Source organism: Argopecten irradians, chromosome 10 (assembly GCF_041381155.1).
Source record: "Argopecten irradians isolate NY chromosome 10, Ai_NY, whole genome shotgun sequence".
NCBI classification, from domain to species: domain Eukaryota; kingdom Metazoa; phylum Mollusca; class Bivalvia; order Pectinida; family Pectinidae; genus Argopecten; species Argopecten irradians.
The window spans coordinates 14,589,808-14,609,583 of NC_091143.1; the positions used below are offsets into that span (position 1 = coordinate 14,589,808).

The following is a 19,776-nucleotide window of genomic DNA, read 5'->3' on the forward strand; positions in this document are numbered from 1 at the left end:
TTAATTATAGATGTAACAATGGTTAACATTTATTCCAGGTAAGTTAATATGGATTGATTCCAAGTTCAATTTTTAATAGTGTCATATAAACCCAATTGATGGCCATCTTGAGGATAATTGCAATGATATTTTGTAGATGGTTTACATTAACATATTCACCGCCCTGAGGACTCAAATTGAACTACTACTAGTTCAAAGGAAGGAAAAAGTTCATTATGAATACTCAGGAGTGCAATAGATTAAAGCAAAAACATTTTGAACAGCACTAATTGAATTTGAAATTGTTAGGCTTGCTTCTATGTTAGTGAAGACATGATAGCATAGGTTGGCTATCCCCCCCCCCCCCACAGGCTGACGAAAAAAAAGTTAATAGATATATGTTATTAATAGTTTACCTATATTGGTTTACAGACCACCAGGAGACAAAAAAAGTTTACATTATTTTATTATAGGTTACCCTAAATAATATTCCTTATTTGTAAATCCAACTGACCTATTGCATAAAAATGGCCATAGTGGATAAGACAATTGATTGATAAAGTGTCTATATACTCAATTTACACTCTGAAAAAAATGTTGAATTTGAACACACAACATCATAATTAAATACCTACCCAGAAATGGCAAGATAATTTTACTGTAATAAACATAATTCCAAGTACAGCATTCCATTTTATTTCTATTCTCATCCTACCTTATTTATCTCACCTTCATACAGTAAGCTGGGCTATTTTGTATTAACAATTGTACCATGTATAATGGAGTTTTAAAAGATCAAATGATGCAATGCTTTGTTAACTTATTAATGCTAATTAACAGACATTTGAGTAACTTGGGCAATATTAGATGTTTCTGCTCCTAGTCTGAGAGACAAAAAGTAATCAAGCCAAAATTAATTGATGTTTTTAATATTTTACAGACTGCATGGCGGCAAGTCTAGATCAATGCAGATGTATTTTTATTTTCTGTTGCAGAGAAAATCCACCGTGATAGTGTTTTAAAGAACAATGGATACATTGATCTGCTATTATCCACCCTAAAGGTAATTTAAAAAGAGTGCCTTTGTAATATGTATATTATACACACCACATATTCCCCATAAGAGAGCTAGGACAAAAACTTTTCCCCAGTTTTAACAAGTTTGGTTCGTTTATTGATCATGTTGATACTGTGGTTAAAACAGTTTAAAGTCCTAATAATATGTTTCTACTCTGCTATTTATAATGCACAAAAAATATTCTGGTTGTTGGTCTTTTTCTATGCATTATTTTTGTACATAAAATATGAAACTTTTCAAAAGATCATATTGTATATTTTTAGTAGTAAAATATGTTAAAATGCTTGGATTAAATATTGAAATTATGTACATTACATGTATGTACTTTTTCTTTCAGAATTCTAGTGATCGAACCATAGTCCTCAACGTTTTACACTGTCTTAGTGAACTTATTGGAAAAACACGTAAGTTTAAATGAGCTTTTGTAGACTTACACTGAACTTGAATACAAAATAATGACTTAAAATAAGCTGGTGAAATTACATCATTCATGGGCAGAGTCATGTAGGCAGCAAATAAACCACTAATGAAACCTCAGCTAGTCAAAGGTCTTTTATATATTTGATGTAACAAATTGTAAGAAAAAATTATCAATGCTCTCTTAGAGTGTACCGTAAATCAAATTTCTTTTGCAGCTTTTAAATTTTGTAATTTCTGTTTCAAAACATTTTCGCGGAGGAATAAAAATTCATCTGATATAAAAATTGAATTGAGACTTAAAAATTAATGTGTCAAATTATTATACTTATTGAAAATTTCAATTTGCCAGAAAAATGTGTTTTGTGGCCAATGAATTGATTACTTGACTACATTTTTTCTCATCAGGTTGGCCAAGGTGATGTTTTTAATATTTTACAGACTCATGGCGGAAGGGAATCAAATGTATTTTTATTTTCTGTTGCCTTCCCCGTGATAGTAGTTTTAAAGAACAATTGTACATTGATCAGCTATTAAAGGACTGAATTTAAAAGAGGTGCCTTTGTAAATGTATTTAAACATATTCCCCTAAGAGATCTGTGACGTAAAAAGAGTTTTAACAGCGTTTGGTTCGTTTAATTTCATGTTGATTTTGGTTAAAGCTGGCTCATAAAATCTACTTAGGAGATTCTAAAATTCTGGTTTTGGTCTGTGGTTACCCCTTTTCAAAAGATCCCATCTTTGCTTTTAATAGAAATAGAGGTTAAAATCCTTTTGGCGCTAATTAGATAGACATTTTAGAGTAAATGTGATTTAAACCAAAGCTGGTAAAAACAGAAAAGGTGAGATTCTTTAAAATGTGGTTAAGCTGGCAGCTTCAAGAAAGGTGATCTGAGATAAATCCTTTTAAAAATACTGGTTAAGCTGCACATGAAAGGTGAAATTGAAAAGAGAAAAAATGTTAAGCTTTAAGCTGGCTCAGAGGGCAGGTGTGTGCCCAATTCTTCAATCTCAAAAAATGTTTAAAATGTGTTTAAAAGTCATTAGGCTCTCAAGTCAAAGGTCTTTTGAGATTCTATGTAAAATGTGGTTAAGTTATTGCCCCCCAGAGAGTTAGAAAATCACTAGAAAGCTTTTTAAAGATTCTGTTTCTAATTGTTGTGGTTAAGCTGGCTCAGAAAACATAATATTTTTTAGAATGGGTGGTAAAGCTCACTCAGTAAAGGTGAGATTCTAAATGTGGTTAGGCTGGCACAGAAAGGTGAGATACTAAAAGTTAGTTAAGCTGGCACAGGAAGGAGAAAGATTCTAAATGTGTTAAGCGGCTGCACAGAAAGGTGAAATTCTTAATGTTGTTTAAGTGGCACTCTAAAGGTTGAGGATTCTACATGTGTGTTGAAGCAGTGCACCAGAAAGGTGAGATTCTAGATATGGTTAATCTGACTCTGAAACGTACGATTCTATATGTGGAGTTAAGATGGCTCTGAAAGGTGAGATTCTTAAGCTGGCACAGAGAAGAGTGAGTTTCTAAATTGTGGTTAAGCTGGCTCAGACAGAGGTGGAGATTTCTAATGTGGTTAAGGCACAGGTGAGATTCTAAATGTGGTTTAAGCTGGCTCAGAAAGGTGAGATTCTAAATATGGTTAAAGCTGGCTGAAACGTAAGATTTCAGAAAGCTGGCACTCAGAAAGGTCCGAGATTCTAAGCTCGGCTCAGAAAGGTGAGATTCTAAATGTGTTGATTCTAAAATGGTTAAGCTGGCTCAGAAAGGTGAGATTCTAAATGTGGTTAAGCTGGCTCAGAAAGGTGAGATTCTAAATGTGGTTAAGCTGGCTCAGAAAGGTGAGATTCTAAATGTGGTTAAGCTGGCACAGAAAGGTGAGATTCTAAATGTGGTTAAGCTGGCTCAGAAAGGTGAGATTCTAAATGTGGTTAAGCTGGCTCAGAAACGTAAGATTTTAGATGTGGTTAAGCTGGCTCAGAAAGGTGAGATTCTAAATGTGGTTAAGCTGGCTCAGAAAGGTGAGATTCTAAATGTGGTTAAGCTGGCACAGAAAGGTGAGATTCTAAATGTGGTTAAGCTGGCTCAGAAAGGTGAGATTCTAAATGTGGTTAAGCTGGCTCAGAAAGGTGAGATTCTAAATGTGGTTAAGCTGGCTCAGAAAGGTGAGATTCTAAATGTGGTTAAGCTGACTCAGAAAGGTGAGATTCTAAATGTGGTTAAGCTGGCTCAGAAAGGTGAGATTCTAAATGTGAGTTAAGCTGGCTCAGAAAGATTTTGAGGTGGTTAAGCTGGCTGAGAATGTGGATTCTAAATTTTTAAGCTGGCTCAGAAAGAGTGAGATTCTAAATGTGGTTAAGCTGGCACAGAAAGGTGAGAGTCTAAATTCTAAAATGTGTGGATTCAAAAGCTGGCTTACAGTGGATAAGAGTGAGATTCTAAATGTGGTTAAGGCTGGCACAGAAAGGTGAGATTCAAAATGTGGGTTAAGCTCGGCTCAGAAAGGTGAGATTCTAAATGTTGGTTAAGCTGGCCACAGAAAGGTGAGATTCTAATGTGGTTAAGTTTGGCTTCTAGAATGTGGGTAAGGCTCAGAAAGTCGTGAAGATTCTAACGCCTGGTTAAGCTGGCACAGAAAGGTGAGATTCTAAATGTGGTTAGCTGGCTCAGAAAGGTGAGATTCTAAATGTAGTTAAGCTGGCACAGAAAGGTGAGATTCTAATTGTGGTTAAGCTGGCATCGTGAAAGGTGAGATTCTAATGCCGTGGTTAAAGCTGGTCTACAGAAAGGTGAGTTTCTAACATGTGGCTAAGTTGGATCAGAAAAGGTGTGAGATTCTAACGCTGGCTAGCTGGATTTAGAAAGGTGATGATTCTAACTCACTGGCCTTAGTCTGGCTCAGAATAACGGATGAGATTTTCTAACGCCTGGATAAGTTTGATTAGAACAGGTGTGAGGGTTATAATGTGGTTAAGTTGGCTCATGATAGGTGAGATTCTAAATGCCGTGGGCTAAAGGCTGCTCATAGAAAGGTGAGATTCTACACTCGGCTAAGCTGGCGTAGAAAGGTGAGATTTCTAACACCTGGCTAGATGGCTTAGAAAGGTGAGATTCTAACGCTGGCTAAGTTGGCTCAAAAGGGGAGGATTTATCGCGTGGCTAAGGTGGCATTAGAAAGGTGAGATTTCTAACGCCTGGCTAAGTTCGGGCTCAGAAAGGTGGAGATTCTAAACGAATGGCTAATTGGCTCAAGAATGGTGAGATTATTAAATGCGCTGGCTAAGCTGGCCTTAGAAAGGTGAGATTCTAAATGTGGTTAAGCTGGCTCATAAAGGTGAGATTCTAATGCCTGGCTAAGCTGTCTTAGAAAGGTGAGATTCTAATGCCTGGCTAAGTTGGCTCATAAAGGTGAGATTCTAACGCCTGGCTAAGCTGGCTTAGAAAGGTGAGATTCTAAACGCCTGGCTAAGCTGGCTTAGAAAGGTGAGATTCTAACGCCTGGCTAAGCTGGCTCATAAAGGTGAGATTCTAACGCCTGGCTAAGCTGGCTCATAAAGGTGAGATTCTAACGCCTGGCTAAGCTGGCTTAGAAAGGTGAGATTCTAACGCCTGGCTAAGCTGGCTCAGAAAGGTGAGATTCTAATATGGTTAAGCATAAAAGGTGAGTTTCTTACTCCTGGACTAAGTAGAAAAGGTGAGATTCTAATGTGGTTAACCTGGCTAAGTTTGAGCTTAGAAAGGTGAGATTTCTAAGCGCCCTGGATTCTAAGCTGGCTAAGATGGCTCAGAAAGGTGAGATTCTAATGCCTGGACTAAGGGGCCTGGCTGTAGAAAGGTGAGGATTCTTAGAGATGCTCCACCTCGACAGACCATAAATGATAATCTAATATGTTGAACAACAAATTGGTGTTTAATCGGACCTGTATATATATATGCCTGGTAATTAACACAAAAAAATAATATGAAATAATTTATTTTGCCTTTTGGTGCTATGCGCCTGTAACAAAAACTTCCATTCTATGATATAGAAGTGGACATAGTGCCACGGAATTTTTTCGGGATGCAATTAATTACTTTTGATATTTTCATCTTGAAGTAAAATTAGAAGCTCAAACTTTGCAATGGTGGTAATGGTGTAAAGTAAGAAACTTTTGTAACTGAAGAAAAATACCAAATCATCTGATCCTCTTTTTGATAGTGAAAAAATACCATTTGTCAGCGGTGGAGCATCTTTAATGTGGTTAAGCTGGCACAGAAAGGTGAGATTCTAACACCTGGCTAAGCTGGCTCAGAAAGGTGAGATTCTAACACCTGACTAAGCTGGCTTAGAAAGGTGAGATTCTAAATGTAGTTAAGTTGGCTCAGAAAGGTGAGATTCTAACGCCTGGCTAAGCCGGCTCATAAAGATGAGATTCTAACGCCTGGCTAAGCCGGCTCATAAAGGTGAGATTCTAAATGTGGTTAAGCTGGCTCATAAAGGTGAGATTCTAAATGTGGTAAGCTGGCTTAGAAAGGTAAGATGTCAAACCTGGCCCCAGGATCAGGATTTAAGTGTGAGACAGTCTTCAATTTCGACTTAGCCAATCACAGGTGACATTACGAAATGTTACATCATATTTGATTTGCTAAGCAAAAACTTAAGTCAAAGACTGTTTTATGATCCTTGAGCCTGGTTGAGCTGTTGCAAAAACGTGAAATTTAAAACCTGGATAAGCTGGTTCAGAACAGTGAAACTCAAATAGCTAATTATATCAACTACAATGTCGTCATCAGGTCCCAGCTAAGTTGGCTGAGAAGGGTGAGATTAAAAATCAGGCTAAACTAGCATAGAAAGGTGAGATTTAAAACCTTGCTAAACTGGTGCAGAAAGGTGAGATTTTAAAACTGCAGGTTAATTAATTACGCTGACATTAAAAGGCGAGATTGTGGTATTAAACCGTTTAAATTGAGCTTTTTTGATAAAGGAAGTATGTTTATCATATAAATAACCAGATTTGTGCTGGATTGAATATTTTATAATTATAATTTGATTCTTCTTTGAATTTATTATATTTTTTTCAGATCGAAAGATTGCCCTAAAAGCCAGACTGAACCGTGCCTTACCAGTGACTCTGAGTTTGATAAAAAATAATACATGTAACTTTAAGTACCTCCAGACGTACCTACAGGTGTTCAAACACTACACTAACAACAGTGAGTCCTTCACATTTAACTGTACCATTCTAATAACATGTTATTGTTGGACTTGTTTTCATAAAGTACATACATACGCTACGTGGATACTGTCAGTAAAGCAAATTAATTTCACAGCAAAGTTGAATTGATTGCATGCTTATAGCAGCTTTTTCACAGAATCCTACTTAACCTGGGTAATTTTGATGTGCACATTCAAGTTCCTAAATAGTTGTCTATTTTGCAGCAATAGATTTTTTACTAAATTCTTTTTAAGCCTAAATAAATAAGCAAACTTTAATCTTCATTCTAAATCAGTTTGTTTTCGGTTGATTGTTACATGTATAATTTAAATGAGCTGCGTGCGGAGCACAAATAAATAAGCAGCAAATCTAATTAATTCTTGTATACTTTGTCTGATTCAAGGCGTCAATGCATCCTATCGAGGCTGAAACAACTATGCTATTTACACCAATGTTTGCGTTTGTCATTCAGAAGTGTGGAAGGAAAAATATCTAACATGCTTAATATTGGCACTCAAGAATCCTCAACAACCTTTACCAAAAATTAAGTAAGACTACCTTCGCTCTGAATTGTATCCCCGATGTTTGTATAAGACCAGGAGTTTATCTAGCTTTGTATGTAGGGTATTAATTGTTATGTGCTTTCGTTCGAAGATTTTACGTGGTGTATAGTATAATTTTGGTTTTAACGAACCTTTGGGTTTCACCAAAATCATCTTCTGTTAAACAGCCATACATTATAGGTCATATTGCAGATATTCGTATAGGAACCTTGACTGAGAATGGAAAATTGCTACTCATTGAAAATGAATCTGTTAATAAATGTATTCTTTTTTTCTATAAGAATATGTCTTATACTGTATTATGCTGTTTTGCCTCTTGTTGACACGATGAAGTTATGATTACTGAACTATTATATTACAACAGCCCTGGACCATGTCTGGTTGCTTGTTTAAAACCCATGTGTGGCCGTTGCCGTGTAGTGTTTATAGGCCAGTGGTTTTTTTGAATACTCTTGCCTGAATTCTTCACCTCCTTAAAACTAGCTCATTCTTATATGACCCTGCTTTTAAAAGGGTGTTTAAACAATTCACCAAATGAATGCCACTCTAAAAAAAATAAGTGATGGTTACCTTGATCACAAATAACACATGTCGGCATAATCATCGTTCTCGCCAAAAGAGCAGATAAACTATTGTTATACTGGGTATGGAAATACTAGAATGTAAAGTAAGACCTAGCTAAATGTGGTAAGGTGTTTACACAGTCTTCTAGCCTCCTTGTCTTTGGAGTGACTGGCAGCTCAGGGGATGACACAGCATTCAATGTTGGTCACAACTTTTGCTCCAGAAATCGTAGTTTTCCTCTACAAAAATTTGACATGTCCCTAAATGAACATAACTGTCAATATTAAGTCATAAATGTACAGTCAAACCTGTCTATAAAGACCACCCAAGGGACTAATAAAAAGGTCTATAGCCCAGCAATTTTGATATACAGAATTTACTACATGAAAAAATTATTGAGAGGTGGTCATTCAGGCATTGACTATTTATTTTCCATATGGTAGTTTTCTGTTTTTTCTTTTAAAATAAAGGGAGATAATTCATTTTTTTAAAATACAGTTTTTTTTTCATACAGGAAACAATGCAGCCAAAACAATTGGAGGAGAACATGTACCACACCTCCTAGCTCTTTATCACGAATGGCATCAAATGGATACGAAACATCGCCATGTGTCTGTCCGCAAGGGAGTGTACTGAATATCATCAAAAACATCACTAATCTCAGTAAGTTTATAAGTATTATCTATGAATGTTGTGTGTGCTCTTGATTGATCGAGCCCTCGTTCATGTGGGACATTTTGTTTGAAGGTACGGTACCCCAAAATGCCCCAACCCTGGCAGTTGATTTAAAAAATGTATTAAACATGTATGCATAAATTTGAAAGTTTTCCACCTAAAAAAAAAAAAAAAAGTATTATCTGAGAGGTGGGGCTACTAATATGGTGTTAATACAAGTATCTTTATATTGCATTTGTTATTTTAAGTTGCCAAATTGTTTTTGTTTTAAAATTTAATTTAATTAGTTCGCCTATTCGAAAAAAGCAGAAAAATACAAATGTTGTCACCCTGGCGTCGGCGATCGGCGTCAGTTTCCCATTTCACGTTAAAGGTTTTTGAGCAAGTTTCTGTTTGTAAATTGTTTAAGCTTTTGGCTTTACATCATAAATGTTTACTGATTTTATTTTTCCTAATGTGTATGGATTGCTAAACTAATATATATCATGTCAATATTTGCTTCAATATAAGTCAACCATCAACAGTTTCTATAAAGACCACCCTAGGGACTAATTTTTGCCCAGCAATTGTTAATTTTCATATTTACTCCATGAAAAAATTATTGAGAGTGGTATAATTTCATTGAGTCTATTGTTTTAAGCTTATGGTATTTAAATGTTTACGATTTTATAAATCCTAATGTGTATGGATGCTGAATTTTTTTTTTTTCATACAGAAACAATTTGGGGCCCTTTAGGAGGAGAACATTAATTTGTCATATTTCTCATTTAAAGCATTTTTGATGATAACGCACATCGCCATGTGTCTGTTTAAGCAGGGAGTCTGAATAAAATCATCAAAAACATCACTAATCTGGAAGCTAAGTTAATATTATTCTATCTCTGAAGGTGGGGCTACTAATATGGTGTTTACTATTTTGATCTTTTAAATTGCATTTGTTATTTTGTTTTTGAATTGTCCTGTTTTAAAATTTAATCGATATATATAAAAATGATTCTTTATATTTGCTATTTGTCATATCAGTTGCAAAATTTGGATATAGGTTTTGTTTTATTTTGCCTTTGTACCACTACTTTGTTTTCATTTCTAATTTTAAAAAGATTAATCTACATAAATTTTTTGTATTGATTTTTTATGGAATGCTTGATTATGTGATTACACCAGATTTGGGAGAAAGGTGGTTTTTTTGTCTGCCATTTTGTATTCAATTTCCATGCTCACAAGAAGTCTAATTGATATTGTTTAAGAGGGATCATGGAAAGTCTATGATTTTATATTTAATGTGTATAATGCTGAATGTTGTCCTCGTAACAAACTTCCTCTCGGCCTACAGTGCCCCACATCGTATGAACTGTTAAAGAAAGTGACATTTACCCATGTTAATTTTTGAGCAAGTATATTCTGTACACATGTTTCTCAGAAACCCTCTCATCAGAAAGCGATATTTTACCCTAGTGTATTGCAGATGATTTAATTCCATTTGTCAGAACCCTATTTCAAAAAGTGACATTTACCTTGTCTAAAGTACTAGATAAGCACCTTTGAAATGGGAAAATGGGGCATGTAGTATTTTCACTTGCATGATGTCACATCCTGTCCTATTATTTATATGAATGTTGGGAGGTGTAAATATCCACCAACTAGGGGCCAAGTGGCCAAGTTGTCCCCGAAATGTTGAGTCCTCACATATGCCCTTCTTCTCCTGGGTGCATGGTTGGATTGTCATTCCATGTTGACTGTTGCCAGGTAGTGGGTTATGGGTACTAACAGAAAATTGTTTCTCTGGGCTTCTCCGGGTTCTCCTCCACCATTTAACCTGGCACGTCCTTACATGGCCCAGGCTGTTAATTTAGGACGTAAAACGACCCTTCTCTGAAACCAAGCATAATATTGCACATTGCAATGGTAGCATGATATATTTTCAAAAATTGTACAAATATGTGTCATTTGGCTTTTTTCAATGGGTTTTTATTAATAGTTGAACTAACTTAGTTTTTCTTTGTTTCAGATTCCACACTCAGTGTGTAATGCTATGTTAAAATCGTTATATGGACAGGATTAACATTTTCAAATCTGAAGATGACGACATCGACAGTGATGACGAACGCTTCAAGACAGATCCCCCAGAACAATTTGGTAAAATTAGTCTTACTCTACTAAGCTTCTATAAATGGACTATCGTGAATGGTAGCATTTAAATATTTGTTGCTTTCATTTGTGAACAAAGAAAATTACAAGGTGGTCTGTTTCGTCAATTGTTTAAGCTTAAGTCATCATAAATGTTTATGATTTTATTTTCCTAATGTGTATGGATGCTGAACGTGATAATACAACCAATTTTGGGCCCTCTAGGGGTTTTTGAGTCTGTTAATTTGTCATATTTCCATGTTAAAGTTTTTGAGCAAGTTTCTATTTTGTCTATTGTTTAAGCTTAAGTCATCATAAATGTTTACGATTTTATTTTCCTAATGTGTATGGATGCTGAACGTGATAATACAACCAATTTGGGGCCCTTTAGGGGGTTTTTGAGTCTGTTAATTTGTCATATTTCCATGTTAAAGTTTTTGAGCAAGTTTCTATTTTGTCAATTGTTTAAGCATAAGTCATCATAAATGTTTATGATTTTATTTTCCTAATGTGTATGGATGCTGAACGTGATAATACAACTTCTTCTGAATAGGCGAGCTTTGCTGTTCTCCAACAGCTCTTGTTTTTATTTTACTGTTACATTATCCAATTCTTTATATTTGCATATCATATCAGCAAAAAATACATAATTTGATACTAGGTTTTGTTTTATTTTGCTTGATGACAGCTACTTTAAGATTTCTAATTTGTAAAAAGATTGATCTACATATTTTTGTATTGATGTTCATTAATGAAGCTTGATTATTTGATTCCACAGAGTCTGGGAGAAAGGTGCTAGCTGATGCCAATGGTATTCAGATCCTCTACGACAGCTCACAAGAAGTCATTGATTGTAGGGAGATGGAAAGTCTAATTTTGTTAGCTAGTGTTATAATGAGGAAATGTTGTCCTCGTAACAAACTTCCTCTCGGCAACTTACAGTGCCCCACATCGTATGAACTTCCAGAAAGTGACATTTACCCAGAGTCCAGCAGACAAGGTGAGAGTATATTCTGTACCATCTCTCAGAACCCTCTCTCAGAGAGCGATATTTACCCAGAGTCCAGCAGGGTTCCATTTGTCAGAACCCTATTTCAAAAAGTGACATTTACCTTGTCTAAAGTACATAGATAAGCACCATTGAAATGGAAAATGGGGCATGTAGTATTTTCACTTGCATGATGTCACATCCTGTCCTAAATTTATATGAATGTTGGGTGTAAATATCCACCAACTAGGGGCCAAGTGGCCAAGATGTTCCCAATTATGACCACATGCCCTCCACCTGGGTCATGAGTTGGAATTCCATGTGGAGCAGTTGCCAGGTACTGGGTGCTGGTCGGTGGTTTTTCTCTGGGTTCTCCGGTTCTCCTCCACCATTTAACCTGGCACGTCCTTACATGGCCCAGGCTGTTAATAGGACGTAAAACTAAACTAACAAACAAATGTTCAACAGATGTTATTTTCAATTTGATAACAAAAAACTGTGTCATACAAACCCCATCTGGCTTTGTTCAATGTTTTATTATTAAGTTGGAATGCTAACTTAGTTTTTCTTTGTTTCAGATTCCACATCCAGTGTGTTCGGCTCTGGAGAATCACAAGACAGCGATAACAGTTCTCTGGAAGACGATGACGACATCGACAGTGATGACGAACGCTTCAAGACAGATCCCCCAGAAGAGGTGTGTAAAATTAGTCTTACTGCTAGAGCTTCTATAAATGGACTATCGTGACATAATTGAAATATTTGTTGCTTTCATTTTAAAATTACCGTATTTCTCACTATTTTACTGAATTAAGGCCCCTCACCCATAAAATATAAAGGTCAATAAATAAAGTAATACAATAGTTCCCATAGTGAAAAGGGTCTTTTAAACAATTTCAAGTTTTATTGATGCCATTAAGAGTGTGAAGCAGTAATCTTGAGGAAGTTGATAAATCAAAGCATTCATATCTTACATCTGTAAAATGATAGCAGTTGTACAACAACAACAACATGTTGTTGTGATTAAGTTACTCTATTTTAAACTGATCATTGATTCCAACATCTGGAATGACTCTCAGATGTACCTGTCCAAGTGTTGTTATCTTGTACCTTTACATCCGGTTTTACCATTTATTCAATAAGTAATTTTGATGAACCCTTGAAATTAGGGTTTTTGATAGAGAAAATGACCTAATTATTTCTGAAATCAAAGATGTCAGCCATTTGGAGATGGAAATATGAATAGATTATACCTGAGTGTATACAACAACACTGTTTTTATATTGTTGCCATGTTTGTTTGTCTGTCAGGTGGAAGAAGACCAAGGCAGGGCCCCAGAACCATTCAAACGTACAGCAGATGATCTCAGAATGTACGACAATTACTTCCCAGAGTTGTTTGAAATAGAGGTAAGGGATTTTTGCGATTAAGTTCTCTTGATATTTTATTGATAATAAATGTACAAACAGAAATAATGAAATTAGCATCGTTACTAGGTATACCCATAGTGAAATTTTCAAAACAAGCTAGATGATAAATTGTCAACGGGAGGTAATGTTGTAAGTGAGAAACATACCATATATTGGTAGCTAGTTATTTTTGAGGATTTAAATTTTCTTGATTTAGACAAAAACAGGATAATAAGATTTTAGTGATTTGGCCATGTTTCACCATTTTGTCAATATTTTGTGGATCAGTTTCCGCGACCATAACAATGTCCCATGGAATCATGAAAATGTCTTCCATAAGAACATAACCAGACTATATGGTAATAGAATGCCAAAGGTAGATGAAATTTCGAAAGGAAAGTAATAAGATTTAATGTTATAAAGGACAGCCAAATTAAAGTTGATATATTATTATTGATACAGGTGGACGACGAGGGAGAAGAGCTTCCACCTCCAAACTCCATCTACATTCCAACAGGGACTTACGAGTCGTATCATCGAGTGCCTGGTTTGGGTGAGCGTGAAATGTCGTGTCCTGCTGGAATGTTCCGAATGTCAAGTACAATGAGTTATACAAGTTCAAAAAGCAGTGGCTACAGTTCATTACACTGTGAAGAGTATCCAGAGAACTATCCAATGGAGAGATGCGACTCAGCAACGGCCATCAACCTTAAAACAGGAACAAGTGTTTTCTCTTTAGACCTGCCTCAGCCTCTTCAGTCTAGTAAAAGTGCCTTGAAAAAGCCTTCAATGGTGCTAAAATCTAACACGACATTGTCCAGCAATAAAAAGTCAAAAGGTACAAAAAAATCTCAAAAAGACAAAAAATCAACTAAAAAAGTCAGTTCTTCCAGCCTCGCCAGTTCTATGGCATCAAGCAGTATACGAGAGACCGCAGAGTTGGAATCAGAGTTTGTAAATTCATTGTGTATATCACCAGCTCCTGTTCGAGAGACGATGGACAACATTGATCGTGTGTTGATGAGTTCTAGTAGTGAGGAAGAGGACTATGATGGATGTCTTCATGATACCGTCATTTTCCAGGAGATGTCTCGTGAAACAAAGAGTGTTTATAGATTTGAGAAGCTGGCCTATCCTGACCTTATAGGGGCCAAAGGTGTGATGACAAACGAGGCTCTGTATCATCGCAAGTTTGGAGTCCAAAGGTCTGTCATTATAATGTCATTTGACTAATGGTATACTGATTTTCCCATCATCTGATCTGACTGATAAATATATCAGCCTTTTCTAAATGTTTTACAGACTGAATTATAATTTTAAAAATAATAATGATTCTATAAAATTGTTTATTTTAGGGCTAAAGTGTTTGAGGATATAGATAGAATGATACACCCTGAGAATATTATAGACAGAGATGTATACGATCTGGACGCTGTAGTCAAGCGAACTGGGTCGGCGTATACCATTCCCAACCTCAACTTAATCAACAGAGACCCTATGAGGTAGGTGTACCATGTGGTCATTCTGTTATGTCTATTCATGGAATACATCTGTTAGGTAATTCAATTTTAGATTTGTTTATTCAAAATTTTTTAAAAGTTCAGTGATATGTACAGTCAAACCAAGCTAAAAAAAATCAAATATTTTTCTATGATCTGCTTGCAATAAAGAGAAGCAATAAAATGTTTCTTTTGAGTGACTTTCCCATCTTCCAAATCAACTATTAGAAGTGGTGCAGTTATCTAGGAGTGTGAATTGTCAAATCTGGATGTCACAGCTACCAGCATATTTGGCTAGTGTACGCAGATTTCCTGAATAAACAGGTTTTTAAAGTTACCTGGTACTATTCTGTCTTTGCAGATTACAGAGTTAGCATCCTTGCCAGTAGGTATTGATTTGTTACGTCATAATTTTGTGAGTGCAATTCACATCGTTTTCTCACAAAGGTATGACGTTCCACTCGCAAATATCAATACTTACCCACAAGGGCAGATAACTCGGTAATTTGCAAATACAAAAAAAATTGAAAAGGATAGTGCCTTACAATTACTCCAAATTACACAGGGATCTGGATTAAACAAGGACCAGTTTTGACAAGTTGTTCTGTATAATCAAAGGGAAATAGTATTACCTTGCCCTGGGTATACCATTCATACCTTTTGTAGTAGGCTTTATGCTTAATTTTAGTGATTGAATCTGGTGTTTTATTTACAGGATTGGAAGTCAACTTGAAGCAACAGGAGCTAATTCCCTAAGATTTAATTCTCAGTTTGAGAGTGGAAATCTGCGCAAGGCAATTTGGGTGAGTGTGTGTTACGGAGGTATTATTTGATACTTGGAAAATTGGCAGGTATCAATGTTGTTTTCCTTAATACATAAGTAATGCAATATATATTTCAAAGAGCATTTAGAGATTAGTTCTGAAATGACTTTGACAAAAAGCTCAATCCAGTATGAAATTAAAATATTGGTTATGAATTTGCCTGAATGAGATGATGAGCAATCATGTGAAAAAGGAGCATGTTGGTGTGATTTATACAGGGTGTAAAATACAGTCTCTGTCACTCAGATTAGCTGACAGACTTGGTTGGCGTGATTTGTACATGGTGTAAAATACAGTCTCTGTCACTCAGATTAGCTGACAGAGTTGGTTGGTGTGATTTGTACATGGTGTAAAATACAGTCTCTGTCACTCAGATTAGCTGACAGAGTTGGTTGGTGTGATTTGTACATGGTGTAAAATACAGTCTCTGTCACTCAGATTAGCTGACAGAGTTGGTTGGTGTGATTTGTACATGGTGTAAAAAATACAGTCTCTGTCACTCAGATTAGCTGACAGAGTTGGTTGGTGTGATTTGTACATGGTGTAAAATACAGTCTCTGTCACTCAGATTAGCTGACAGAGTTGGTTGGTGTGATTTGTACATGGTGTAAAATACAGTCTCTGTCACTCAGATTAGCTGACAGAGTTGGTTGGTGTGATTTGTACATGGTGTAAAATACAGTCTCTGTCACTCAGATTAGCTGACAGAGTTGGTTGGTGTGATTTGTACATGGTGTAAAATACAATCTCTGTCACTCAGATTAGCTGACAGACTTGGTTGGTGTGATTTGTACATGGTGTAAAATACAATCTCTGTAACTCAGATTAGCTGACAGATTGGTTGTCAGAGTTGATTTGTACATGTTGTACATAAAATACAATCTCTGTAACTCAGATTAGCTGACAGAGTTGGTTGGTGTGATTTGTACATGGTGTAAAATACAATCTCTGTAACTCAGATTAGCTGACAGACTTGGTTGGTGTGATTTGTACATGTTGTAAAATACAATCTCTGTAACTCAGATTAGCTGACAGACTTGGTTGGTGTGATTTGTACATGGTGTAAAATACAATCTCTGTCACTCAGATTAGCTGACAGACTTGGTTGGTGTGATTTGTACATGGTGTAAAATACAGCCTCTGTCACTCAGATTAGCTGACAGAGTTGGTTGGTGTGATTTGGTAGTCAGTATAGAGCCATGGATTTTTCATGCGAGAGTCCTATGTTCGATTCCTAGTCGGGGCACTCAACAGGAATGTGTATTTTCACCTGTACTTCCACTGTAACACTAGATTAAAACATTGGTCAATTGATTTTCCAGGTTAGGGAATTCGAGTATGACCTCATCCTGAACCCTGATGTTAACACAAACCACCACCATCAATGGTTCTACTTTGAAGTTAGCAATATGGTCGCCGACATCCCTTACAGGTTCAACATCATCAATTGTGAGAAACTCAACAGCCAGTTCAACTTTGGTAAGTTCAGGCAAAATGATACATAGATTTTCCATTGGTAAGTTCAGGCAAAATGATACATGGAAATTCCATTGGTAAGTTCTGGCAAAAATGATACATGGAAATTCCATTGGTAAGTTTAGGCAAAATAATATCATGGAATTTCCACTGGTAAGTTCCGGCAAAATGATACATGGAAATTTCCATTGGTAAGTTCAGGTAAAATGATATATGGAAATTCCATTGGTACGTTCAAGTAAAATGATACATAGTCTTTTTCCATTGGTAAGTTCAGGCAAAAATTATACATGGAAATTCCATTGGTAAGTTCAAGTAAAATGATACATGGAAATCCCATTGGTAAGTTCAAGTAAAATGATACATAGGAATCCCATTGGTAAGTTTCAGGTAAAATGGATACATAGGAATCCCATTGAAATTATAATCCATTGGCAATACATTAGTTTATATCACAAGAAACATTTAAACACATGTGTGTAATAATAATAATAATAATAATAGTAAACTTTAATTTATTGAGGATGGATTTTACATGTTAAGCCAAAGGCTTATTTACCACATGGTCCCTCCTGTTAGTAAAACATAATATCATTTGTTAGTTAAAATAGCAGACAAATTAAGCAAATTGTAGTTGTGAAATTAATGTTCTAGTATATCAAATTGAATTAGTCAAATTTAAGTTCATCACCTTACTGTTTTTGTCATGTTGTGGTGTTCAGTCATCCTTTCATTCAGCATCTCCTTCACATAAAATGAGAGGTCAAGATACCATGTAATAAATCTGTAGCATGTTAGGGTGAAGGGCTACTAAATTTGTTTAATTTTGATAACTGTTGATGACCACATCATCATCAGTCAAGGTCACTGTGATCAAGTGTGACAAATAAAATAACTTGATAGAAGGTGAGCAGAGGGCCTTGATTCAAGCCGCAGTAGTTACAAGCAACATAAGTAAAGCACATAATCTTCCTCTGTTGTCAGTATAATGTGACCGGGTGGAGTGTGTTGCTTGGTGTCTTCTGTGGCATGCTTCAGTGATATAGCATTATAAAGAGGGCAAGAATTCCACTATACAAGAAGACACAACATTAATATACTGCAGTGTTCCAAAGCATACAGCTCACACTTAGATTTTTCAACTTTTTTAGTCCAACAAGCAATATTAATGTTTTGATCAACTAATTTTCACATCCATGTTCTGTGTTTTAGGTATGAAGCCTGTTATGTTTTCTGTGAGTGAAGCTTTAGATGGCAAACCCTACTGGTCACGAGTCGGAACAGACATCTGTTACTATAGAAACCACTTCACACGGAGTGCCCAGGCTACCGGTGGTGTTAAGGGGAAAACCTACTACACAACGACATTCACTGTGAAGTTCAAACACAGCAAAGATGTGTGTTATTTAGCCTATCACTACCCTTACACCTTCACTACTCTACAAGTAAGTGTAACACTTTATAGTATTCCATACCTAGTATACAACTTTACAGGTACTGAAATATCTTATATAGAAATAAACTATTCCAAAAAGGGGAGATAAGTCATGCACTTAATTAGAGTAGCTGTTATGTGAAGACAACCCTGTATATAATTTCTGTATCATTTTGTTTCTTGGTTCGGTTTGGTTTAGCATCCTGTTAAAAGGATGTTAACAGCCAGAGTCATTTAAGGATGTACTAGGTTAAGAAGGTGGAAAAAAATTGGATTACCCAGAGCAAAAAATTGCCTGGATTTTGAACTTGTCACTCAGAGGGTGGATTCTAGTGGTAATTTGATGGAACATCTTAACCACTCGGCTGCCATTACTGCGGCCCTGTGTGTTTGTGGCAACCTTAAGGAATGGTATTGTTATCCCCGCCCAACGAAGTTGGCGGGGGATATACAAATGGGTTCCGTCCGTCCGTCCGTCGTCCGTCCGTCTGTACGAATGGTTTCCGGAGCATAACTCTAAAACCAGTAGAGATATTTCCACGAAACTTCATACACACATTGGTCTTATGGTCTAGTAGTGCCTTTTGCTATTTTTAGGTTTTCATTTTTTTGCATTTTTTTCCGTAACCATGGAAATATTGCTGAAAATATCATATTTTTGTACCAGGTTCGTTTCCTGGAGCATAACTCTAAAACCAAAAGAGATATTTCCTCGAAAACTTCATAGACAAATTGGTCTTATGGTCTAGTTGTGCCTTTTGCTATTTTAAGATTTTCACTTTTTGTACTTTTTTCTGTAACCATGGAAACATTGCTGAAAATGGCAGATTTTTGTGTAAGAATACGTTTTTTCACATCCATGTTCTGTGTTTTACTTTTCCTTGGAAACATTGATGAAGCCTGTTATGTTTTCTGTGAGTGAAGCTTTGGATGGCAAACCCTACTGGTCACGAGTCGGAACAGACATTTGTTACTATAGAAACCACTTCACACGGAGTGCCCAGGCTACAGGTGGTGTTAAGGGGAAAACCTACTACACAACGACATTCACCGTGAAGTTCAAACACAGCAAAGATGTGTGTTATTTAGCCTATCACTACCCTTACACCTTCACTACTCTACAGGTAAGTGTCACACATTATAATATTCCATACCTAGTATACAACTTTACAGATACTGAAATATCTTATTTAGAAATAAACTATTCCAAAAGGGGGAGATAAGTCATGCACTTAATTAGAGTAGTTGTTATGTGAAGACTACCCTGTACATAATTTCTGTATCATTTTGTTTCTTGGTTCGGTTTGGTTTAGCATCCTGTTAAAAGGATGTTAACAGCCAGAGTCATTTAAGGATGTACTAGGTTAAGAAGGTGGAAAAAACTGGATTATCCAGAGAAAAAAATTGTCTGGAATTTGAACTTGTCACTCAGAGGTTGGATTCTAGTGGTTATTTGATGGAACATCTTAACCACTCGGCTGCCATTACCGCAGCCCTGTGTGTTTGTGGCAACCTTAAGGAATGGTATTGTTAAATTGTGATTTTA

At 36.1% G+C, this 19,776-nt stretch overlaps 1 protein-coding gene across 1 annotated transcript in view; it reads left to right on the forward strand.

Moving 5' to 3' along the window:
• LOC138332553 (cytosolic carboxypeptidase 1-like) overlaps positions 1-19,776 on the forward strand; it is a 45,778-nt gene that overhangs the window by 16,560 nt on the left and 9,442 nt on the right. The window contains 18 exon segments of the mRNA XM_069280558.1: positions 975-1,042; positions 1,395-1,461; positions 2,644-2,699; positions 3,232-3,712; positions 4,088-4,114; positions 6,537-6,668; positions 7,074-7,096; positions 7,938-8,025; positions 8,312-8,421; positions 8,424-8,460; positions 11,378-11,599; positions 12,166-12,284; positions 12,898-12,996; positions 13,459-14,201; positions 14,352-14,498; positions 15,211-15,298; positions 16,642-16,798; positions 18,008-18,240. Of these exon segments, the coding sequence (XP_069136659.1) occupies positions 975-1,042; positions 1,395-1,461; positions 2,644-2,699; positions 3,232-3,712; positions 4,088-4,114; positions 6,537-6,668; positions 7,074-7,096; positions 7,938-8,025; positions 8,312-8,421; positions 8,424-8,460; positions 11,378-11,599; positions 12,166-12,284; positions 12,898-12,996; positions 13,459-14,201; positions 14,352-14,498; positions 15,211-15,298; positions 16,642-16,798; positions 18,008-18,240 (2,897 nt within the window).